A 24,312-nucleotide genomic window follows, 5' to 3' on the forward strand; every position below is an offset into this window, starting at 1 on the left:
GGCACAGAGCTCATCTCAACCTCATTGTCATGGTTAAGACTGATGGTGCTAAGAATTCCAGGCTGCGGGCCAAGCTGGGCAAAGGGGACGCTGCCTTCACCTGCTTAGGCACTGGCTTCCAGGTAGGGTTTTGTGTAAAAACAAAGTGTGAAAATTCATGTTGTCGGCCCTGGCCTATTGGCTCAGTGATAAAGCATCGGCCTGGCATGTGGAAGTCCTGGGTTCAATTCCCGGCCAGGGCACACAGCAGAAGCGACCATCTGCTTCTCTACCCATGCCCTTTCTCTTTTTCCCCACCTCCCACAGCCATGGCCCATTCAAGTAAGATGGCCCCGGCGCTGAGGATGGCTCCATCTCCTCGCGTCAGGTGCTAAAATAGCTCAGTTGCCAAGCAACAGAGCAACGGCTCCAGATGGGCAGAGCATCGCCCCATAGGGGGCTTGCCAGGTGGGTCCCGGTAAGGGCACATGTGGGAGTCTGTCTCTCTGCCTTCCCATCTCTCACTTAATAAAAAACAAAACAAAACAAAGAAACAACTCATGTCGTCACTAGAAAAGCGGCTTGGGAGGCAAGGAGCTCGATTTCAAGTCCTTGCTACAACACTGTTAGCTGTGATAGCAGCTAACCAGCGAGCAGAGGTGGTGACGGTGGTGGCACAGGGAATTAGCAAGTGGTGGGAGGGGAGGGCCTGGTGCTGGCAGCAGAGGAGGAAGAGGGCCGCGGCCCCTTCCCCCCACCCCCAGGTCTCCTGCAGCCACAGGGCAGTAGACACCATCGAGCAGAAGTGACCGCACCAGCATCTGGTGTGGGGAAAGCTGGACAAACCCGAGTGTCCAGCAAGGGGCCAGAGAAATAAACAGTCGTCAGATGACAGGACGGCCTTTGGCCATGGGGAAGGTCACAGCAGCAGAGCAGCACGTGCCATCACGGAAAGATGTCCAGGACAGAGCACGTGGGCAGCACACATGGCAGTGCACACACAAGGTCTTACTTTCACATAATCAGAACTCGTGCTGTGTACACAGATGTGTCTAGAAGGCCACACGTCAGAGCGTCCTGCATGGTCACCTCCAGGAAACAGCGCTGGAGCAGGGAGGCCTCCCAGCCTGTTTCAGCAGTAACTACTTTTGCAAGGTGGTCTCTGAGCCACAGAAAGCAATGAATATTCTGGAAGTGGACTGTGGCAGGCCCAGCTCTTGCTGCCAAGAGCCCGTTGACTGTGGGCTGAGGCTGCTGGCCGGGGGCGGGGGCAGGGGGGGGGGAGCCCCAGGCCACAGAGGGCACGTTCCAAGGGGCTGCAGTCGTGTTAGAGGTGTCTAGGAAATAACCATTTCAACTGATGGTCAACAGCAACTGGGAAAGGTTTGCAACTTCCTGCTTGATCTTTTTTTAATTTTAAATCAGTGACCTTAACACCCAGAACGAAGACATTTTCACAGAAAGAGCTAAATCAGACCGCATTTCCCACAGGTAGGGAACGTACCTTCACACTCGGACCCCACCCACTCCGCATCGAGTGCATGAAGACACAGCTGGAGCCCCATACCCAGAGCGGGCTCCCAGGCGGCTGGCGCTGGCAAGTGACCATGGCATTCCCCACCAAGGATACGGGGACCAGAGGTCCCTGTGCGTGCTGATGGGCCTAGGTCAGAACTGGGGGCTCCGGCGCACTGGCGGGGCTGCTGGACGCACCACGCAGAGCCCTCTGCCCGCCCCTGCCCCGGGGACAGGCACCTGCTCCAGCTGGCTGATGGCCTCCCAGAGCAGGGCATGCAGGCTGGACAGCTCGCGGCCCAGGTCGATGTAGCCCTCGAAGCCGGCTGTGTTGGAGATGGTCTCAGGGTTGGAGATTTCCAACAGGAAGCGCTGCATGTTGGTCCACTCGTGCTCCAGGAACTGGTTCATGAATGACATGTATTCCTCTTTGCTGCCAAACCTGGGCAGAGAGCAGACGGAGTGAGCGACCCAGGTCTGCGGCCAGCCCGGGAAGCCAGAAACGCCCCTTCTCTGAGACATCCCCGCCACCTCAGCTCCTGTTCCTCCTTGCCCACCATGGACTCTTCCCACACCTCTAACCGGCCAGCCCGCCAGTCTCCTATGACTCAGGGCCCCCTTTCCTCGTTGCCAAGTCCAGGGACCCTTTTTCTGGACCTTTCCTCACAGGACCTGGAGTGTTCTGTGGCCCCCACTCTCCTTTCACTGCCAGTAGCAATCTCCTTCCTCTTTTCCCCCAGGTGGCAATGGCCCGGTGGGGGGTGTACACTCGGCCAGGTCCCCCCGCTGAGCCTGCAGACATGCCTGCCCATGGCACCTGCCCTTGTACCCAGCCAGGCCGTGTCTGAAGTCATTGCCAACATCCCAAACCCGTGCCCTACTCCCAGCCTCTCTATCCCAAGTGGAGGCACCACCGTCTACCGGGCAGCTAAGCCAGAGCCTGTTGGGTCACCTCCTCCCTCTCCCTCCCCACACCAGCCAGGCTGGCTGATGGCATCTTCTCAGCACCCGTGACCTTGCAGCCGCTGCGTCCTGCACCACCCTACCCCCCGACACTTTCACTGCCCCTTTGCCAGAACCGCAGCTCCACTCTCCCGCGGTCTCTCAGCGACCAGTCCCGCTCCTCCAACCCCCTTGCGCCGCTGCTGTCAGCTGACCTTTCAGGACCCAGAACAGATGAGGGCCGCCCCTCCCGTGCTTCCAGCCCTCTGGTGGCTCCCACCACCTCGCCTGGCCTTCATGTGCCAGCGGCCCTCCTGGCTTTCGCCTCCCACTTCTCTCTGCCTGGCACCTGACGATTCAGGATGCCATGGTGCCTTGTCCCTCCAGCACACGGCCCTCCGGGGGCTGCCCTGCCTCTGCTCCCGACAAGCAGCTGGGAGCACACGGCTGAAGAAGCCCCCGCCTGCTCTCCCAGTAAGCCGAGGGCTCTCCCGAGAGACCGCGTGGCCGTGCCCATCGCTCTGCTGCTCCCTCTGCCCCCCTCCCCTGCTCAGGCACTGGCTCCGGAAGGCTGGGACCAGTCGTGACTCAGCGCCCAGCACAGAGGTGGCCCCAGAACGGGCAACGAGGTGACCCGGCCCTTCCGTTTCCACCCCCTCACTCTAAGGTACAGTCCAAAACACTAACACGCTTTATGAGCAAGGACAACCTTCACAGCATTAAACAAGGCCGGTCTGAAACAGCCCGAGTGCCCAATCACAGGGGCCGGGCTAAGGAAACGGGCTCTCTTGTCTTGAAGGCATATTAGTCATTCATTTCACAACGAGGCTTATGAATGTTAAGTGCGTGGGAGACTCCTTGTGACCAAATGTTAATTTAAAAAAGCTGAAGAAAAAAATACCTTTGAAAATTAACAGACCAAAACGGCACCTACCTTCGGTAGGGGGAGGGCGGGGTACGGAGACTTTATTTTGACCAAGGGGAGGACTGAGCATGACAGGGACAAACGCAGGGCCCACTGCACAGCCCCGCTCCGGGGAAGGGACGCCTTCCCCGCCCCTGTGGCCTCCCGCCCGCGGGGACGCAGCACTCACTTGGCGAAGTTGGCCAGGTTCTGGGTCACCTTGGCGATGAGGGTGAGGGTGCGGGCCGTGCGGTCGTCGGGGTACTCCTGCAGCAGGTTGAAGAGGGACGGCGACATGATGGCCGGGCAGAGGAAGCGCAGGAACAGGGAGGCGCTGATGAGCCGCTCGCTGATGTCGGGCCGGCCGCGGCTGCTGCACTCCTGCCGCCACGAAGCGAACACCTCCTTCAGCTCACGCGGGAAGACGCTGCAGGGACAGCACGAGTGGCCCGGTGGTCAGCAGGGCCCCGGGACAGGAGGGTGCAGAGCAGGGACCTGGTTCTGAGTGCAGTGGAACCCTGAGCTCCAGCCCCGATAGCTGTGAGCTCGGCCCGCTGCCCATAACTGCACCATCCATCATTCCCCCACCTCCCCCCTCCGTCCATCATTCCCCCACCTCCCCTCCGTCCATCGGACGGCTGCGGAGGCCGGGGCAGCGCAGGGAGGGGCAGAGGGAGTGCTCAGGAAGTCGAGGGGCGGACACCCCCCAAGCTCCAGGCAGGGTGGCTGGCGGGCTCCCCATGAAGGGGCCGCGTGGGGTGGACACAAGCACAGAGGAGCCAGTCCTCTGTCCCACCAGAACCAGTGGCAAGGGCCAGCTCCCAGTCTGGGCCCTCCCAGCCTGTTCCCAGAGCCCACTGCTTGTGAGACCCGTAGTGTCTCACGCCCTTAGTCCCGCTCCTCCAAGCCTCTTGTGCCGCTGCTGTCAGCTGACCTCTTAGGACCCAGGACAGACGAGGACCGGCCCCTCCCGTGCTTGTAGCCCTCTGGTGGCTCCCACCACCCTACCTGGCCTTCAAGTGCCAGCTGCCTTCCTGGCTTTCATCTCCCACTTCTCTCTGCCTGGCACATTCACCCTCCTCCCCAAACAGCAGGCACCTGGGTCGAGGGGACAGTGAGGAAAACAACAGGAACAGACCGCTGCTCCTGGGTTCCCATCGCTGGCTTTTGAGACCTACTCCCTCGGCCCGAGTAACGTCACAGGAATTAGAGGCTTTCAGGAGAGCTCGGAGTGATCAAGATGGGAATACCCGAACCACAGGAGACAGCGCTCTCCACTTCCTAGGTGCGGAGGACCTCCTGGGGCAACCCAGGGAGTACACGCAGGGTCTTTAGCCCCCAGCTGGGGGGTTCTCTCCACTGGGCCTTCCCAGTCTATCACAATGAGGCCCCACCATGCCAAGCTTTAAGTGGCTTTCCTATCTTTTTACCCTAAAAGATATAACTCCTACCCTGGGGCAGGCTAGGAGCCAGTGCTCCCTGAACCCAGTGCATGCCTGGCTCTGTCACTGGCTCTAGGAGCTCTGAGCAGGTGCTGGGTCCTCCCGGGCCTTGAATTTCCTCTCTGTTACATTGCCCTGCCGAGCTCATACAGCCCCCTTAAGGCTGAGACCCCAAGGTCACAAGAGGCCTTGGTCAACCTGAAAAGCTGCTGCCCAACCAGCCCAGCACCCCAGCCAGCAGGTCCTCAGCTGGGAGTGCGGTGAGCACAACAACCTGGCTAGAGAGGAAGTGAGGGCAGGCGGGTCATTGTGGGGCCTGGCACAGGACTGGGCAGGGGCAGGGGCAGGGGGGTTATCGCGGGGCCTGGCACAGGGCTGGGCAGGGGCAGGGGCAGGGGGGTCATCGCGGGGCCTGGCACAGGACTGGGCAGGGGCAGGGGGGTTATCGCGGGGCCTGGCACAGGACTGGGCAGGGGCAGGGGCAGGCGGGGTCATCGCGGGGCCTGGCACAGGACTGGGCGGGGCAGGGGCAGGCGGGTCATCGCGGGGCCTGGCACAGGACTGGGCGGGGCAGGGGCAGGCGGGGTCATCGCGGGGCCTGGCACAGGACTGGGCAGGGGCAGGCGGGGTCATCGCGGGGCCTGGCACAGGACTGGGCAGGGGCAGGCCCTGAGTGATGACACTATCGACAGCATCCAGAACTGAAAGGTGCCTCTGGGTCTCGGACAAACACCAGAAAGAGGAAATGGAAAATCCTTGTCCACGGATATGTTTCCATGTCCCACACCCGCGGCCCCGGGAACATCGCGGCAGTGTGAAAACAGCCTGGCCCCAGGGTGGGCAGTGTGTCCCCAGAGTTCAAGGCTCTCGGGTCACCCCTCCACGCCCAGTGCCAGATGTGCAGCCCAGGAAACGGACCTGCGCAGTGGGGCGCCCACCCCACTGGTCCGGGCCATTCCCCCTGCCTCCCGCCCTGGGCTGTGGCTCCCCGAGCAGGCCCCCCTGCGGAACAGTTCCGGGGCCCTCCTGTGGGCCCAGCCCTGAGCTGGTGGGTCCACCGGCCCGGCTTGCTCCCAGCGTGTGCAGGACGGTCAGACACGGGCACAACCCCGCTCGGATGGGGTCAGGATTGGGACAGCGGCGTCACTACCCCGCTCGGATGGGGTCAGGATTGGGACAGCGGCGTCCAGAGGGGTGAACTGTCTGACAGGAAGGGGGGGACACACAGAAGGGAGCCAGGCGTAAGGCTTTAAAGCAAGAAGGAAAAAAGTGTGACCAAGGAAAGCAGTAAGGTGCTGGCTGGGGGGTGGGGCTGTGGGCTCAGCAGAAGGGCTCAAGGGGGGAGGGGGACGCAGGTCCTGAGCCAGAGCAGTGACAGAGGAGATCTGAGCTGCTCCTTCAGTGTGACAATAACCTCAGTTCTCGGGGCTGGCAGCAAGGTCCTTGTCCCGGACAGTCATGCACGCCACCCCGTTGGCAAGGTTGTACTCTGCATGAGGTCAGCTGGCTACCACACACGCCCTAGGAGTAAGCGGGCGCTGTGCAGAACACGGCCCACAGGCCGACTCTGGCCCTGACTCTGGTCCTGTCTCAACAGCCCGTTCCGCACACCCCTGCTCCTTCTCTTGGAGGCTGGTGGACCTCTGTTCTGCTTAAAGCCCAATCCTTTCTTCTTTGTGGTCCAGGCACCCACACAAGTCCCCTGACAGACCCGATCACAAGCTTGTGACATGAGCACCAAGCTGCTATGGACAAGGCGTCTCAGGTTAAGGCCTCCACCCATGCCAGGTGGGTGCCCAAGCAGGGCCTCGTCAGTCCTGCTCTCTGTGCAGCCCCAGAACCTATGACAGCGCCAGCCACAGAGGGCGCTCGCTAATCAACATGTGCAGTGGACTGCCACCGTGTCCAAATTCTCCACACCATACAGACGGTGTCCTGCATACACTCTGAAACACTCCCTTACATCTGAGAGCCCACAAAGGGCCAGGAGAGGGCCCTGCCAGCCCAGCAAGACTGCAAAGTCAGGCAGAGGGTCGCAGTACCATCACTCTGAAGGTGAAGCTACAGGCATCACCTGCTCTCTCCTTGCTAAGCCTCAGCTCTCGCTGTAAGTCAGGCACAAGGGACCAGAGCCCTCACTGAGCTAGCTGTCTGAGCGAGGACAGCACACACAGGTGCCCAGCGCAGCGGTGGACACACTGCCGGCTCCCCGACACAGGACGGGGCAGACGCTGGGGTGGGGAGGCCCTGGGAACGGAGCCAAGGAGGAAGTGTGGGCAGCACTGACCAGTAGGAGTTGATGATCTTGCAGAAGGCCAGCTCGCAGCACATCTTGAGGTTGCCCTGGTGCTCAGGGAGGTCAGAGGCCGAGCACTTGTTTGGGTCCACTTCACAGTTCTCGTCCGACTCATACAGCGCCTTGATGAACTCCCCTGTGGCCAGGAGGGGTGGGAGGGGCCGTGAGGACCTGGTGGGCACGCCCGTCCTCATCCCGCCACCGGCCCGAGCCCTCCCTACCTAGCGCGTCCTGCAGGTACTTCTGGCCCACCAGCTTGAGGTACTCCTCGATGGCCTTGGTGGCCAGCGTGTTCTCCCGGAAGATGAGATGCTCGTTGTCCCCGCAGCGGTCTACCTCTGACATCATCAGGTCCGTCAGGAAGTCCTGGGGTGGCAGGCAGTGGGGAGAGAACTTGAGCAAGCCCGGTAGGGAGGACTCTGGGATTCCACCCCCGCTCCCCGACCCAAAGCCCCTGTTCTCAAGGCTGCTCCGCTGTCAGCACTCGGGGCTGCTGGTGGGCGAGGGCAGGGCAGCCTGGTGAGGGCAGGGCAGCCTGGCGAGGGCAGGGCAGCCAGGTGAGGGCAGGGCAGCCTGGCGAGGGCAGGGCAGCCAGGCGAGGGCAGGGCGGCCTGGCGAGGGCAGGGCGGCCAGGCGAGGGCAGGGCGGCCAGGCGAGGGCAGGGCGGCCTGGCGAGGGCAGGGCGGCCAGGCGAGGGCAGGGCGGCCTGGCGAGGGCAGGGCGGCCTGGCGAGGGCAGGGCAGCCTGGCGAGGGCAGGGCAGCCTGGCGAGGGCAGGGCAGCCAGGCGAGGGCAGGGCAGCCTGGCGAGGGCAGGGCGGCCTGGCGAGGGCAGGGCAGCCAGGCGAGGGCAGGGCAGCCTGGCGAGGGCAGGGCAGCCAGGTGAGGGCAGGGCAGCCTGGCGAGGGCAGGGCAGCCTGGCGAGGGCAGGGCAGCCTGGCGAGGGCAGGGCACTTGGCGAGGGCAGGGCAGCCAGGCGAGGGCAGGGCACTTGGCGAGGGCAGGGCAGCCAGGCGAGGGCAGGGCAGCCTGGCGAGGGCAGGGCAGCCAGGTGAGGGCAGGGCAGCCTGGCGAGGGCAGGGCAGCCTGGTGAGGGCAGACACCCGGCGCTGGGGACATCAGAGCTGGGCCTAAGAACCGAGGAGGTAAGCCTGGGCAAGAGCATGCCACATGGACACAAGCTTCCCGCATCACTGCCAGACCAGCTGGACTCAAATCCCTGTTCAGCCCTGACCAGGCCTGGCTGGGTGACCAGAGAACTCCCCCGCCATCACCATCAGTGCCAAAGAGGACAGACGGGCCGCCCTCTCTCCCTCATACAAGCAGCTGCCACTATCTACCTGTTACTCTGATGGGTCCCCCATACCAGACAGAGCACAGGAAAGTGGCCTGTCCAAGGCCACACAGCCACCTGGGCCAAATCTGGCCCAAGTCTCCTGCTCCCCCAGCCCCGTTCTGTATGGTCCCTCAGAGGATGAGAGAGGCAGGCTGCCGAGCTGCCCTAGAAGGCAGTGAGCCCGCGTCCGAAGATGAGAGCGGGGACTTGGCTTGGGCGGAACTCCCTCCTCCACAGCCCCGCCTCCTTTCAGCCACAATCAGCCTTGTGATGTGGGGAGGGAAGGAGATAAACGGAATCAGGGACCCAGGGGAGGGTGACGGGCAGGGCAGGGGCCACCAGCAAGGTGGCTACAGATGGCCAGCGTGGGCCAGAGTTTCTTCTGGTATGCACAACTGACATCACACGTGTCCCTTGAAATACAGACTGAGCTCTAGGCCCCGGAGACCCTGCTGGCCACAGGAGGGAGAGGAAGGGCTGAAGAAGCTGCCACTGTCCTCTCTGGGGACCACAGAACCTGAGGAGCCCTTTCTGACCTACAGATGACCTGTAGGGTCTCCTCTGAACACAGAGAGGCAGGACCCAGGAGGGGATGAGGAAGCGCTCTCCCTAGAGCTAGAATCCAATGAGTGGACAGGCGCAGAACAGGAAGGAGACCTGTCCAAGGCCACACAGCCACCTGGACCAGATCTGGCCCAAGTCTCCTCTTCCTAAGCCCAGCTCCGCCTGCTGCACTGAAGGATGAGGGGTTAGCAGGGGTCCAAGGACAGACCCTGAAAAGTCCCAGTCCAAGACAGTGAAGCCCGGGAGGTCAGCAGGTGCCGTGACAGGCCACGGCCTCCACCTCTGGGCTGCGAGCCCGCATCAGATGCTCTTGCCCCTCACCAGGAACATCTCACTGCCCCCCCGCACCGAGGCCAAGGTGGGGAGCCCGGAACCTGGCTTCCACCTCCCTCCTCAGTGAGCACCGCAATTCACCTCTTGTCTATGCTGGAAACCCCGAGAGCAAAGGTCACTTCGGAGGGGAGCTGCTCCCCAGGCGAGCCCAGCCCGTGGGGGCCAGGCACTGAGAGAGCAGAGGCTACAGCTGAAAGGGCCCGCTCGAGCCCCTCCCCCTCCCCCACACCTCCCCACACCCCAAGGGGAGGGCTTCCTCCACCCAATTTCCCAGCACCCCTCCCAAAGTAGACCACAAATTAAGGACAGTGCAGCCAGAGGTCCACCTGGCAGCCTGGCCCAGGCAGGTCTAACGGTGGGTGAAGGAGGTGGTCTGACAATATGTAGGGGACGAGTGCTCTCCCACCCCCATGGTGTCCATGCTGAGAAAGGTCCTCTCCCTGGTCGCACACTACGGGTCTCACAAGCAGTGGGCTCTGGGAACAGGTGAGAAACTAGGGCGCTGACAGTCATGTGCCCTGGGTTCTGCGCTGGGAACCTGAGAGGTGGTCCCCAACACCAGGCCGAGGGACCTCGACACAGGGCAGTCCCCCAACTCCATCGCAGGCCACTCGGCTCTCAAACCACACCATGTCCGGAGAGCGGAGGTCCTGCGCCTGAGGTCAGCACACACGGCCTTCTGCAACATGGATGAAGCCATGTTCAATCCTCCCTCTCCACCCCAGGGAGGGGCAAGGTGAGGAGGGGAAGGTTCCCCTGAGGCCCGGAGAACCATGCTCCACTGCACTGGGTCGGCAGGCGATGGGGCCTTCATTTAGGGGCCAACTTGTTTCCAAACCTTGCGGGTGGGGGCTGAGGAGTGGCCGGCGGGAGGAGGTGCAAGGAGGAGGGGAGGGGAGAACTGGGCCCCTTCAGCCCTCCGGAGGGCCTGCCTGCACGGCTTCAGACAAGCCCTGGTTTCTGTGGGCTCTAGGGCAGGGACGAGCAGTCATGGCTGGCTGGCTGTCAGAGGCTGGAAGAGGGACCACGTGTGTGAATGTGTGTCTGGGTGTGAGATGAGGGGCAAGGCCGGGGCTGAGTCCCCTGGTGGTCACCAGTTGGAGATGTCAACCGAACTCAACACCTCACTGGACAAGTGTGTGGGTCACTGGGAGGCTGGCCGTATGACCTGCTCCCCTTGGGCCTGAGGGACCAGCCTTATGGGGGGAGCGCCTAAAACCGCTCCCTCACCACACGCTGCCCTCCCGTCCATCAGCTCCCACCTGCCTCAGTGATCAGGGACAGAAGCATGAAGCCCCCCACTCCATGACGCAACTCTTGGGTTTAGAGGGCCCACTTGGCTGTGATCCGTGCCCGCAACAGGCCTGAAATCCATGCCGTGGGCACAGGGAACAGTCGGTGAGCTCGTGCGCCACCAGGCCTTTCCACAGGGCCTCCCCGCGCGGGGGGGCCGCCCCGGGCCCCACACGCACCTTCACCTTGCCCGTGCTCTGCAGGATGTGCACCAGGGCCGACGCCATCTCCTCCTTGGTCTTGGCACTGAGGATGGGCTCGAGCGCCGCGCAGAGGCCCAGGTAGTGGTTGGTGATGTGCTCGGCGAACTCCTTGTACATCTCCATGGGCAGGATGGTGACGGTCTGGTAGCGCGCCTTGATGCGGATCATGGGGCCGGGGCCCTTGCCGCCCTTGGGGTTGGGCGTCACCACCGGGTACCACTTTTCCACAAACTGCCGCCCGGCCACCGAGGCGGCGGGCAGGCTCACCAGCCCCAGGTAACTGTTGCGTTCCTTCTTCTTCTTCTTGTCGGTCTCCCGGTACAGGTGCACGGTGACGGTGCGCAGGGGCGGCAGGTTGTGGAACTCGAAGTGCTCGCCCCAAAAGACATTGTCCGTCTTGAGCTTGCCCGTGGTGCGGGCGTAGAGCACGTCGTCCAGACACAGCTCGCACAGGTACTTCTTCTTGGCCGGCAGGTCCTTGGCCTCAATCACCCACAGCTTCAGGATGTGCTCCACGCGCCGGCTGTTGTCCTGCATGTGCACCAGCAGAACACGGTCACCGGGCCGAGCTGGGTCACTGCCCACCACCCGGCCCGAGCTGGGGAGAGTGCTCAGATCCAGGAGGGTCCTGATCCTGGGGACCCACAGGATGACGAGTGGGCCAGGGACAGCTCTGGAGTCCAGTGGACATGGGGCTGGACCTCCGCTCTGTCTTGAACTAGCTTACTGACCTCGTAAGTGACTTTCTCTAAGATTCAGTTCCCTTTTCTATAAAATGGATAAATAACGAGAGATCAAGCAAGAGGTTAGCCTAGTGCCTGGCACACAGTCGGCCACTGTGCTGCTTACCAGCTCTTCTAGTTTGCTGGTCTGTAAAGTCAACTAAGGCCTCTTCCGTAGTGATGTCATAGTGACCAGGACTCAGCCCAGGCCCTCAAGCCAGCCAGGGAGGCAGACACAGAGCAGGTAATTACAGCTGGGGTCCCACAAAACTGATGGGGTAAGCCCAGGGGCAGTGAGCACACAGCGCAGGGCCCCAGACTGGGCCAGCGGTGCTCACCCGGAAGGACGGGACAGGTGTCTAAGCTGGAACGGGTGGGTGAGCAGGAATCGGCCAGGGGAGGAGGGACAAGGGATCCAGGCAGAAGGACCCCAGCACCCAACCCCAGCCAGCCCATACGCAGTTCTCTGGCCCAGCCTCTACTGCGGAGCTTCCGGCCCACAGAGGTCACAGCACCCGAGTCAGCCTGTCCAACCAGGGCCCAACCCCATTGCCCACTCAGGCCTGCCCCCACCCCAGCCCAGCCCAGCCCAGCCGAGACCCCCACTCTGCTGCCTGATGGCAGTCTGTGCTCTGCTCTGGTCTAACGTCGACTCCCGGGCTTTGTGAGAGGGGGTGCAGCCTACCTTGTTGGGGTGCACTGCTCGCCGCAGGTTCTCCATCCACTTGTCCCGCTCGGCTGCCGACCGGCAGGAGAAGCACTTGCTTCCTGACGACGTTGTCACCTGTGGGTTTGAACAGGACAGTGTCTCAGGGGAGGGCAGCACAGGGAGGCTGGGCAGGACAGAGGCCTCGGGGGCTTGGAGGGTTTCAGCCACCAGGCCTGCAGCACAGCCTCAGGAAAGGGGCAGCACAGGGCTCAGAACGACCCCTGTATCCTGTCTGCAGGCGGCGCAGTCAGACCACCGTCCCGGAGGCAGTCAGGAGGGCAGCCCAGCCCTGCACCATCCGGGTCCTGGTCCTGGCGCCTCGCCCCTTGCTCAGTGCCCTCTGTCCATGGGAAAGGATCTGACTGGCCTCACTCTCCGACGAGGGGAAGAGAGACAGCACAGGGTGCCGACCGGGTCAGAGGGACAATGCTCTCCCAGGCCTCCCCCTCTGGGGGGCCACAGGCACGGAGGACACAACCACGGATAACCTCAGTCCTCAGCCGACACCCTCCAATGGTTCCCTTTCGCCAAATGACAGCAACCACAAAGACTGTCACAGAGACCTAATGTTTGGGGGGCCACGCTGGAGAGATGAGAACTGGACTATCGCGATGTGCGTGGCCTGCGGTCCACCTGCCTGGAATCCTGACCCCCGTTCGCCGTCACACACTCATTCGTCCCGATCCCCCCCCCCCCCGAGGGAGCCCAGCCCAAGCTGCTCCTACTGTGTTCCGCTGTTGCCAGCACCACACCAAGGGCCTTATGGGGGGACCACACTCCTTATCCAGCCACTCAAGGGCCACACAAGTCACAGGACCCCTGCCATGGACGAGCGCCCAGACACCATCTTCAGCCCATCTCAGGCAAAGAAGTCAGAGCCCAGCTGGACCAGAAATCTTGAACCAGAAACAGTGGGCACAGGGACATTCCACTCTTTTCCTGGGGCCGGGATGCCAGGAGGTTGTCACACTAGTCCCCAAGTGGCTGGTGTTCGTACCAGGCTCATTGCTCTATCAGGGCTCCCCTAACTATGCCAGCTCCTTGTGGGCGGGACAGGCGGGGAGAGACTGACTACTGAGAGAAGCAATCAGGAGCTCCCAGGAACACCTGCGAACATGTGTTACCCAGGTCGTGGCTTGGCCTCAGGCTCGTGTGGCCCTCTCAGGCCTCAGATTCTCCACCTACAGTGAGGGGCGGGTCAGGTGATCCCCAGGTGGAGCCCTGCCAGGTGGGTGCTGCCCTCCACTCACTCCTAAACCTTGAATTCCGATCTCTATAGAGAGGCGGAAGACCAGCCCAGAAAAGAGGGCACTCTCTAGCATCCCACACTGGAGATGGCTTCTAAGGCAGGCAAGCAGGCTTCAGGAACGGGCCCTGGGGCTCAAGCCATTCATTCTACACAGGCTTTTGCCTCCTTTACTGCCAGTAGCCTCCTGCCCCCACCAGCATGAGAATAGTGCTGGTCTATCTCCAAGGAGCCCACAAAGAAGGAACAAAGCCCTCCATCTTAGAGGTCTCTTAGGACAGTGGTCCCCAACCTTTTTTGGGCCACGGACCTGTTTAATGTCAGAAAATATTTTCACGGACCGGCCTTTAGGGTGGGACGAATAAATTTATCACGTGACTGAGACATCACGTGACCAAGACAAGCGTCAAGAGTAAGTCTTAGACCTGTGGTGGCGCAGTGGGTAAAGCGTTGACCTGGAAATGCTGAGGTCGCCGGTTTGAAACCCTGGGCTTGCCTGGTCAAGGCACATATGAGAGTTGATGCTTCCTGCTCTTCCCCCCCTTCTCTCTCTCTCTCTCTCTCTCTCTCTCTCTCTCTCTCTCCTCTCTCTCTCTCCCTCTCTCTCCTTTCTAAAAATGAATAAAAAAATTAAAAAAAAAAAAAAAAAAAAAAAAAAAAGAGTAAGTCTTAGACGGATGTAACAGAGGGAATCTGGTCATTTTTTAAAAATAAAACATCGTCCAGACTTAAATATAAATAAAACGGAAATAATGTAAGTTATTTATTCTTTCTCTGCGGACCGGTACCAAATGGCCCACAAACCAGTACCGGTCCGCAGCCCGGGGGTTGGGGACCACTGTCTTAGGAGACAAAAGCTATGAATGTGTTCCAGTCATTGCCCCAAAGCCAAGCCACCAAGCCCTCCAGGAGGGTGTCGGAGGCCTGGCCTGGCGCGGAGGAGGCGCCCGGGAGACCCACCTCGAAGCAGTAGTCCTGGCCCAGGATGCTGCTATGCACAGGCTTGATGACCACCTCCTCCTCCATGCTGAGGTCCAGCGCCTCCACCGCGCTGCTGGGGCTGAGCAGGGACTCGTGCGAGCGAGACTCCTTCAGCCTCGGCATCAGATGGGACCTGGGGGCGGGCAGGTGTGTGAGGCTGGGCCTGTCGTTCCCCTTCCCTTCCCTGCCCCTCTCTTCCCCTCTCCCCCCGTCCCCTCCAGGACACCTGTCCAGACCCCCTAGGAGGAGGCAACTGCTCCCCTCGCAACTCTCACAGTCCTTCTCCTCTTAAGGCAAACTTGGGGGGAGGGGGCACTTCTCTGCTGGAGTCAGAGACCTGTCATCGGTCCCTTTGGTCACTGCAGGACTCTTGGTACCTGGCTCAGTCTCTAAGGCAGCAGTGGCTAAGGATGAAGCCACCACTCAGGAGCTGCAAGTCAGCACTGAGTGTGGGGTAGGGTCTGGCCTGGCTCCTAAGCAGACTCAGGGGCCCCCAGGAAATAGCTGAGCTTAGCCAGGCAGTCTTCCCCACCCCACTCCCCTCCGCCCTGGTACCCACCCAAGACGGAGCAGTCACCCACTCGTCCAGGGTGTCACTGCCAACAGAGCCCTTTCTCACACACACCCCACTCCACCCGCAGCCCCACTCCAGGCAAGAGCGCCACAGGGACCGCTGCTGTGCCCATTTTACAGCTGAGGCTCGACATGGAAGGGATGCAGCAGTCTGCACAGTGCCCTCGATGCCAGACACGGTCCTCATGCCAGGGTTTGAGGGCCCAGGCCAGGGTCAGTGGGCCTAACACAGATCCAAAGCGTCAAAGGAGTGGATGCCCCCTGGTGCCCACATGGGGCCTGGACCCGGGCTGGCTGCAGGACCCGGCCTCTCGGCTCACCTGCTAGGTGGCCCTGAGCAGTCAGCAGCCCTCCGCTGAGCCTCGGTTTTCTCAGCACATCACAAGGAAAGAGCCTCAGTGGCATCTGTACCAGTGGCTGCCAGGGCCCCCCTCGGAGAGGGGGAAGTCCCCTTCCAGAGCCAACAGCACCAGCAGCGCCCACCGGGCCTGCTGAGACCACCTGGCGTGGACGCTGAGCCGGCCCTGCCCCTGCTCATGTACATGGCCCAAACCCCCGGAACCAGCACAGAACCTGCTCTGGGCTCAGCCCACCCAGACCCCCTTCCCCAATCCCCCTGCCATTCCACTCAGCTCCCGGCCTTCAATGGTCCACGCTCAGTCCATCAATCCTCCTGCCCCATCAAACAAAGATCCCACCTCAAGTCAAGTCCGTGAGGCCTGGCAGGGTCAGCACACACTTCCCCACAGGACACACAAACCCTGCAACCCCCTTCCACGACCAGCTGGGGTGAGGGAGGCTGAGGCTACTATCTTTGGGATCAGGAATCCAGAGACAAGTGGATGGGCACTACCCAGAAGAATTCTCAGGCTGACAGAGGCCTCCATCCCCCCCAATTCCCCATCACCATGGCAACAGCCCACCCCAACATGGAGTCTTATACTAGGCACCACATGGTAGTCAGAGTTGGAACTGGGACCACAGCCCTTGGGGACCCCACAGCCCAACCCAAGAGACCCAGTCCACCTCCCGGCACCTGCGCCCCAGGCCAGTGCGAAGCTGGCACAGGGCAGGGTCCAGAGTACTTGGGCCACATCGATGTTCTCAGGCAGGACTTCTGCAAGCTCCCGGGGAATGGACAGACCAGACGGAGGCTGAGAGACGGGCTGAAATCGGCCTGGAATCAGCCCAAACCTCCCAGGACCCATGCACAGAAGCTCTCGGCGGGGCCCCAGCCCACAGACATCCCAGCTGGGTGCCTCTGCTCCTCCAGCGGCCTGTCAGAGGAGCGTTGTGCCCACGGGCCCTAGGGCTCGCCACATCACCCTGCGCTGCGTGCTGACAGGCTTCGGCCCTGGCCGAGCCCCCGGGCCCTGCTCCTCACCACAGCTCTGACCAACGCCGTGGGTGGGTCTGTTGTCCCCTCGGTCTAGACTCCCCCAGGGATGCCCATTTCACAGGGCAGAGCAGGTCTCCCTCGCACGAGGGCTTCATACCCGAGTGCTGGAGAAGACCTGCCTCGTGCTGGGAAGTTACCTGGCCTAGTTACAGCTGGAACCCACAGCCCTGGACCTGCCACCCAGGGCTCTAAAACCCAGCCTGCAGGTAAGGACCAGGCTGCTTTCTGGCCCAGCCCACAGCCCCCTGCCAGGGAAGGATGCTAGGAGCCAGGGCGGGTGGAGTAGGGACCCATGAAGTGCAAATGGAGGGGTTGGCGGGCTGCCAAGAGGAAAGGCAGGCCCAGTTCAGTGGCCTGGGCCTCCCAGGGAGACTAAGGGGCCCCGGTTCTACTGCCCAAGAGCCCAAAGTGGCCAGAGCCTGGAGCTGTAAAACCTTCTCCTTCCCCACCATCCTGCCCTCACAAACATGCCCCAGCTGGCTCAGGCCTCACTTGGGAAGGTTCCTGGGTGAACACAGGGCTGTGGGCAAGCTCACGGTTAAGGCACCCGGGCCGCACCTGGGCAGCCCAGACCTCCCCCTCTCCCCAGGGCCTCTTCCAGTGGGAGAGCAGACCCAAACTCACTGGGAGGAGGAGTGGGGGACAAGGCTGGCCCAGAGAGGCCTCGTGGCTACTCCAAGGTGCCGGGCTGCTCCTGCAGTCGAGGGCCAGGCTCTGACCACCGGCCTGGGTAGTTAATGGAACCCTCACACTGCCGGGGAGGGTTGGTGCCACAATTCCCAGGTCACGGGTGGAAGAGCCATGGTCACAGGGCAGGGATCCCTGCCTGTGGGTGCCCCACTAACCTCTATCTGAACCACAGTGGCACCGTTCCCGCTAGAAGGCCCCTCTACCCAACATGGCGTCCCCCATGCATCTGTTCTCCCCTCAAGACCTGCAGATAACCCCGACGCCACGCTTCCACCTGGAGCTGAACCCTCCCTGACCGGTACCCTCTTCACCTCCCTCACACCACACCCTGGCAAGATGCTCCTTCCCAGCTGGTCCCTGACCAGCCACGAGCTTCCTCCCCCACTGGGGGTCCACGCCCACGCTCTTTCCTGAACCCAGACCACCTTTTTCTGCCAGCAAAACCCTTCTTTCTCAGTTTTCAAAGCCAAGGCCAAATGCCTCCACCACCGCGCTGCCCCTGGTCTCTGCAGACAGACGGGAGCTCACGCCCAGGCCGTGCGGCGGAGCCCCCTCCACGCCACTTTCCCACCTGTCTCCTCACCTAATTCTCATGACAACCCTTCAGGACTGAGGGGCCACACCTCAGAGAGGCCAGGCTTGCCCAAGGCTGCGCGGTGGCAAGCGCGAGTGTGATTTGAACCCCGTTCCGTGGAGTCCACGACTAACTCCGTCGGCACAAGCCTCGTCTTTCCGTCTCCCCGCAGGTGACAGGCAGCGAGAGGCCCACAGGCTGCTGACCTGCTCAGTGAGCAGGGACCCACTGGTTCCAGGTCTGGAGGAAAGGCCAGCGGGACTGGCGAGGGCGGGGCAGCCCCTGCCCAGGAGCCCAGGAAGTGTGGGCACAGCATGGCATGGGCAGGGGCAGAGCTGCGCGGAGACACAGGCCAGGTCCAACAGCAGCTCATTGTGAGGGCCGGGAGCAGGAACAAGGGGACATTGTCCCAGCTCCTGGGCCACAGCCTTATCTGATAGCCTTCCAGCCAACCCACGGGCTGTTTCTCAACTCCCTCCTTTTTTTTCTCTTAAAAGGTTAGTGACACAGAAGTTTAGTAAATTCCCCATTATTTCAAGGAGGGGGGAGACCCCAAAACAAACCCTGCAATTCTCAAAAAGCCCCACCTGACACGGGGGAAGATGTTCCCAGCTATGGGTTGGGGGAGCTGAAAGAGCTGTATGGCCTGAAAGGTTAGACAGAGGCTCAGGGTCGCCCTCCAAATCTCAGAAGGGCAGAAGGAGCTGCCCTGCGTGCCCCCAGCGGGCAGGGCCGGACCAGGAGGGGTCGATTACAGCTCAGTCACAGCCATCCCAAATGGGCCAAGGCCGCTGTGCTTTTAGAGGGAGTGGGCACCCTGTCTCTGGAGGTACGCAAGCAGGAACAGGGAGACCCTTTTAGCCATGCTGTGGAGGAGCTGCCTGCACTGCAAGGGGCTGCAAGGGGACAGGCAGGCAGCCAGTGGCACGAGCCCCAGGAGTGTACACGTGTTTACACACACACACACACACACACACACACACACACACACACACACACACCACGCAGATGGGAACAGGCAGGAGGGCCTAGCTAGTGTCAAGGGTGCCCAGTCGTAATTTAGACTCCATTCCTTATAACACTCAATCTTAAGTATTTTTAAGCCATTCAACTCTCCAGACCAGACCTCAGTTTCTCCATCTCTAAGTAAGGAGAATGACATCTGTCCCTCACAGGGCCGCTGTAAGAAAAGTGAGAATGCGGGTGAGACACTAGGGGGAGCAGGGATAGACGCCAGCGACTCCATCCGTCACAGCGACAGTCCCAGTCCCCTTCTGTGCACTCCACACACTCGCCTCACTGCCAGACAGCACTGTAGGAGCAGGGCACAGCTGGGAACAAGGCTGAGGAAGAACGCACACGCTGCTATCGGGGCTGACGTTTCCAGGGTACACGACACTCCTGACATTGGGGTGACAAGACAGGAACTTCCCAGGCTATTCTGTTTCTTTCTCTCTGACCCTTACCTTCTCCATGCCTCAGTTTTCCCCATCTGCAAAATAGGACAAACGCCTTCTACCCAAATGCTGGGATGTCTCAAAACAAACAAACAAAAAAGCCCCAAGTTTCTTGAAATGAAAGGAAGGGAGAAGAGGGTGCCTGGGGCGTGGAGAGTTGACTTCGCTGCACAGACCTTCTGAGCAGAGTCCCCACACAATCTCCCACTCTCACACTTGTATGGTCTCATGCCACTGACCATTCCATAGCCCCCTGGAAGGGGCAGAAACACTGGATAACGTTGGTCTTCACGGAGGAGGTGCCCACTCTGCTTCAGCCTGTCAGAGGTGGGCAGATTCATGAGACTGTGCTGACATCTGCCCATGGGTCCTGGCCCACAGGCAGGGAAAGGACGCAGACCTCCTGGGAATCTAGTGGCAGAACACAAACAGGACAGTGTCCCACCCGGAATACCCAGGAGAGCCACCTCCCCCGGCCCAGCCTTGCTTGCCCTCCTGGCCTGGGAACTGGCTGCTGAGAAGCCCGGCACTCACTCCTGGCCCCGCCAGGGTCCCAGGGGAGAGGAGAAGAATTCAGCGGCCTTGTGGCTCTGGGTTCCCTGGGGAGACAGAGCCTGTCCTTAAAAGGCAGCGAGGTTGCCTGGCCAGCCTGGGAAGGCTCCCTGGGATGACATGGCCTGGCCTGGAGTCCGGGACCCTCTTGGCCCCAGGGTCCTCCCAGTCCAAGGCAAGAGGGCAGGCCCCAGCTGTCACTGGAACAGTGTGATCCTGTCCCCATACCCATACTGACCCCTGGGCTGGAAAGGGCCTGGTCTACTGCCTTCACCCTCAACCTGGGAGCCTGTGCTTCCCCTGACACCACAGGCTGTCAAAGGAGGGTCCACACCCTGGCAAACAAGACGGAAGGAGGGCAGCTCGTCACATGCTATGGCTCCCAGAGGGGCCCCACATATGTTGACTGAATGACCAGCAATGCAGCAACCTGGACTTAACAGGCACTTACTAAGCACCTACTGCGGGCTCAGCTGTGTGTCTTCTCGCCAAGGTAGGCGCATCAACTCAGCCTCCTCCCAGCAGCCCCAGTAGAACGGGACAGCAGGGACGCAAACGGGTCTGATGAGCCCCGCCTCGTGGGACGACCCTTCACACACACACACACACACACACCCCAGTTAATTTAAAGGATTCAGAGACAAACGCTTTAGGACACCAGAGGAAGCTGAGGCTCACAGAAAGGACTGGCTTGGCTGGGTCACAAGGTCTGGAAGTGAAAACTGAGATCCTCACGGCCCGATCCCCCTCTGTGGGAGTGTTCTAGAACCTACTCCACATGGGGCCAGGCATGGAGGCCAGGTATCCAGTCAGCTCAGTGCCCAGGCAAGCTCCTGGTCCTGGCACACCCTTAATCTGCCAATGACCTTGGGCCCACCCTCCTTCCCTCGGACCCACAGACTTGCTGCATAGCCCGGAACGGGTTCCCTCCTCTCTCGAGGCCACTGTCTCCTTACCTGCTGAGCGACTTTGGAAAGCACCACAACCCCACCCACCAGTGTCAACTGCCTATAAACATACACAACCCTACACTAACTACGACCCTACACTAACTACGACATCAGTACCTCAACGCTGCCTGCAAGTGACACGGGCCACAAGGCTTTGAGGAGCCCAGGGATGCAGGGATGCTGCTCTGGCCCCCGAACAAGAGGCACCCTCAGAATCCTGGCCACGCCCCACCCTTTCCAGTATAATTCTGCAGCCCACTGGAGTTTTCAAAAACACTCGGGAACTCACTTACCTGCCCATACCTTATTTCTTTTGGGGGGAGAGGGGACAGATGTGGCAAAGGGCATGCAAAGAAAGAAGAAACAAACTTTCTATCTAATCCCTCAAGTCCTCCTGCAACCTGAATAATTTTGGGTTTTTAATCAATAGCTGTCAGACTTGTCAAATTACTTTGGGGACCACGAAGCAGTTTTTAAACATTTATAAACCTCCGTGGAACAGCGAAGTGCCCTGAATTTTAAGAGAAGAGACTCTGAGGAACGTTCATTGAATAGGATGAGATTTGGGCAAACTGAAAGTTAGATGAGGGCCATGGGCCCCTCTGGCTCCTGAGCAGGGACAGGTCTCCGCCCTCTGGTCCCCTGGAGAAACCAGCCAGCCTGGCCCAGCTACTCAGGAAGATTAGAGCGGATGACACCCCCACACCCTGAGCCACCTCCACCCCAGGAGCACAGCATCCAGGACTCAGACCCCAGCCTCATCTGCCACAACCCTGACCACGTCAACCCCAGAGCAGCCACTGCCCATGTGCTGGCCCGACAGTCCGTCCCTTTTCCACCTGGACAGCTCTTGCGCACGGTTCGAGGCCCTCGCCGAGGTGTTCCCTCCCTGCGAGCTCCGACTGTGCCCGTCTCCTCCTCACGTGTTTAAACACACCCCGTGGTCCCACAGCGCACACCACCCAGTGTGGGCTGCTTTCTGACTGGTTCCTCCACCCCGACCAGAAACCAGAAACACCTCCAACAGCTGCCTCAGGCCCAGGGGACTCATGACCCATGTCCAGAGGGATGATGAAATAAAAAAGGAATGAGCTGAAAATCAAGGACTTACACTCCTTAAGGAAAGCCACTTCCCCTCTGGCTTATCAAATTCCTCCCAGCTCTCCGCCTCCAGGAAGCTCTCCTAGGCTCCGGAGGCGTTCCCATGGAATGTGCGAGTGGGAGCAGAAACAGGACCTTCCCTCTCCTCTCCTCCACCTAAGACTCAGGCACCACGCCACGTGGGCGCCTGGTGCTGTGTGAGTGACAATACGATCAATCTGGGGACTGTCCTTCCCCCACTCCTGGGCACCACCAGGCTTTCTGCCAACCAAGGACCAGGCACTTGCCAGTATAGCCCCAGCTCCTGCTGCCATGCAGGCAGGTAACTGTGGTAAGGCCTCCTTCCTCAGAACAAACACACATCCACAATGCTCTGTAGCTTTGCTCACATTCATTAGCCCGTGTGCCTCCATTTCCCCATCTATGAAATCGGGGAAGCAGGTCCCGTGGCGCTAACGAGGGAGCCTGCCATGCAGCAAGCCCTGTGTGCAGCCCCGGCTCCGCCTTTCTTGGGTCTTAGGCCCCATCCTGCCCTGGGTCACCTCTCTGCTTGCTCCCGGCTTCTCCCTGGGCTCACTGACATTGCCAAGACGGCCCTCTCTCCGCCCACAGGCAGAACCCACCTGGCCCTCCCCGCATGTGGGCTCTCCAAAAGCCTCTGCCAACTGACCCGGAGAGCCTCGGCCACTCACTGACCGCCACCTCCCAGAGCGGGCTGGAGAAAGCCACCTTTTTAAGTAGGCGCCTCAAAGTCCCCACTTAAGAAGGGACGGGCACATCTGGGAACAACCCTCGCACCCTAGGTTCCAATCCCAACGCTCATCTCCAGTCCTGCTACTTCTTCCATTCCAGCCCCCAGGGGGGCAGAGGGGCTTTGTGGCCATGGGGAGACGAGAAGCAAAGACGGGGAGAGGAAGGGACGCTGGGTCCGAGGAGCCTACGCCCCCAGCTGGCCTCTCCCGCATCCCAGTTTCCGCAGATGACCACCAGGGCTGCTCTTCCCTCCTGTCAGAGCTGCTGGGGGTCGGGTACGCTAATATCCCCTTCTCCTGGGCGGTGCGCCCAGTGCCCTAGAATAGAGTAACCGAGCACCTCCGCACACCAGCACTGAGTCCGCGGGTCTTGGGACCCCCACTCCCCATGCCTCCCAAAGCCCGGTGTCTGGGAATCAAGCTCTGAGGTCACTGCTTCCCAGACTGTCCCAAGCAGGAGACGGCCAGGAGCGTTCAGCGGCGGCAAAACAGGCTCCCCAGCCACCAGCAAAGGAATGATGCCCCAAACACCTGGGGTGTGGCTGCGAGTTCTCCTCCCAGGGACCTGGCATCAAAGCCACGTGTGGCTCTCGGTACCTGCCTCACCCAACACAAACCACCGCTTGCCCACACACCTGGGAAGGGCACAAGGCAGACCCTGGCTCCACGCTGAATGCCCCCCACATCTCTGACCCTCATGCAGCCCAGCCACCCAACTCCAGTTCAGAAAACTGAGGCTTCAAGACCTCGAGGGCCTTCCCAAGGCCCAGATGGAGTATCGGAGTCCCAGAGCCCACCCTCCTCGCCTGCCCCGCAAAGGGTCCCTCCGGGATGAGCTAGCTCTGTCTGTCATTTGCCAACTGGCCCACGGGATTCCAACCAATAACACACTGCATACTTTAAACACAGCTTCCAAGGTCCATCCCAACCCGCCTAAACCAGCCCCGCTCGGCCCACCTGGCTCCAGTCACACCGGGCTGCCCACCTCCACACCTGGCTCCAACACCACCACCTCCGAGCTGTCCGCCCCACAGAACCTACAAGCTCCCCAGGGTTTGCCTGTATGCACCCACCTCCATGCACACAAGGAAGGGGAGGCTCAGAGAGGTCCAGCAGCCTGCCCAAGGTCAAAGTTCACAGAGACCAGAACAGGGCTGGAGGCCTGGTACCTGGGCTCCAACTCCAAACCCTCTGCACTATCAGTGCCTCAGGCTTTCACCAAACCTACAGAAGTGGTGTGATCAAACGCACCACCTTTCAGATAACTCCCAAGAACTCCGGGTCACCAGAACTATCACCTCCTATGTGACCCTGTGCAAATTATTTTCTCTGTCTGGAAAATGGCAAGCAAGAAGGACACCTAGCTAGTAGGAATCTGCCCAGTCCCAGCAGTGGTAGTGAAAGTGGCCAGGACCAAGGGATACATGGAACAAGCCAGGCAGCTTATTACTGGCTCACAACCCTTCTACAAGAAAGTTTGTAACCGTTTCTGGCTCCCAGAGATGGGGTACTTCCCCAGTAGAGACCGCTGCATCACAGTAACCTGGCTGCTGACAACTGTTTCAAATATTTAAACTGGAACAAAACATACTCCAGGCCCAGACCCAACCCTCAGGGTCTTCCGCCACCCCACCCTGCAGACAGAGACAGGCTGGGAGAAGGAGGGAAGACAGGAGAGACCCGCTGGGGGCTGGGGTGGAGATGACACAGCCCCCAAACCCCTACCCAGCCCCACCCAGGCCAGCCCGGCCCAGGGTTGGGCCACTCGGAGCAAAGGCCAACCAAGCTCCTCAGCTGGGAA

General features: G+C 60.8%; 2 protein-coding genes across 13 annotated transcripts in view; one reads left to right on the top strand and one right to left on the bottom strand.

Annotated features, from left to right (window-relative positions):
- GGTA1 (glycoprotein alpha-galactosyltransferase 1 (inactive)) overlaps window positions 1-24,312 on the top strand; it is a 381,241-nt gene that overhangs the window by 56,726 nt on the left and 300,203 nt on the right. The window lies entirely within an intron of this gene.
- Window positions 1-24,312, bottom strand: part of DAB2IP (DAB2 interacting protein) — a 199,017-nt gene that overhangs the window by 18,392 nt on the left and 156,313 nt on the right. For all 12 annotated transcript variants that reach the window (XM_066367248.1, XM_066367245.1, XM_066367251.1 and 9 more), the window contains 7 exons: window positions 14,443-14,596; window positions 12,213-12,311; window positions 10,782-11,336; window positions 7,300-7,444; window positions 7,070-7,214; window positions 3,531-3,767; window positions 1,735-1,936 (listed from right to left, as the gene is read on the bottom strand). In XM_066367248.1, the coding sequence (XP_066223345.1) occupies window positions 1,735-1,936; window positions 3,531-3,767; window positions 7,070-7,214; window positions 7,300-7,444; window positions 10,782-11,336; window positions 12,213-12,311; window positions 14,443-14,596 (1,537 nt within the window). The remainder of the gene's footprint in view (window positions 1-1,734; window positions 1,937-3,530; window positions 3,768-7,069; window positions 7,215-7,299; window positions 7,445-10,781; window positions 11,337-12,212; window positions 12,312-14,442; window positions 14,597-24,312) is intronic.

This window comes from Saccopteryx leptura, chromosome 2 (genome assembly GCF_036850995.1).
Source record: "Saccopteryx leptura isolate mSacLep1 chromosome 2, mSacLep1_pri_phased_curated, whole genome shotgun sequence".
Taxonomy (NCBI): domain Eukaryota; kingdom Metazoa; phylum Chordata; class Mammalia; order Chiroptera; family Emballonuridae; genus Saccopteryx; species Saccopteryx leptura.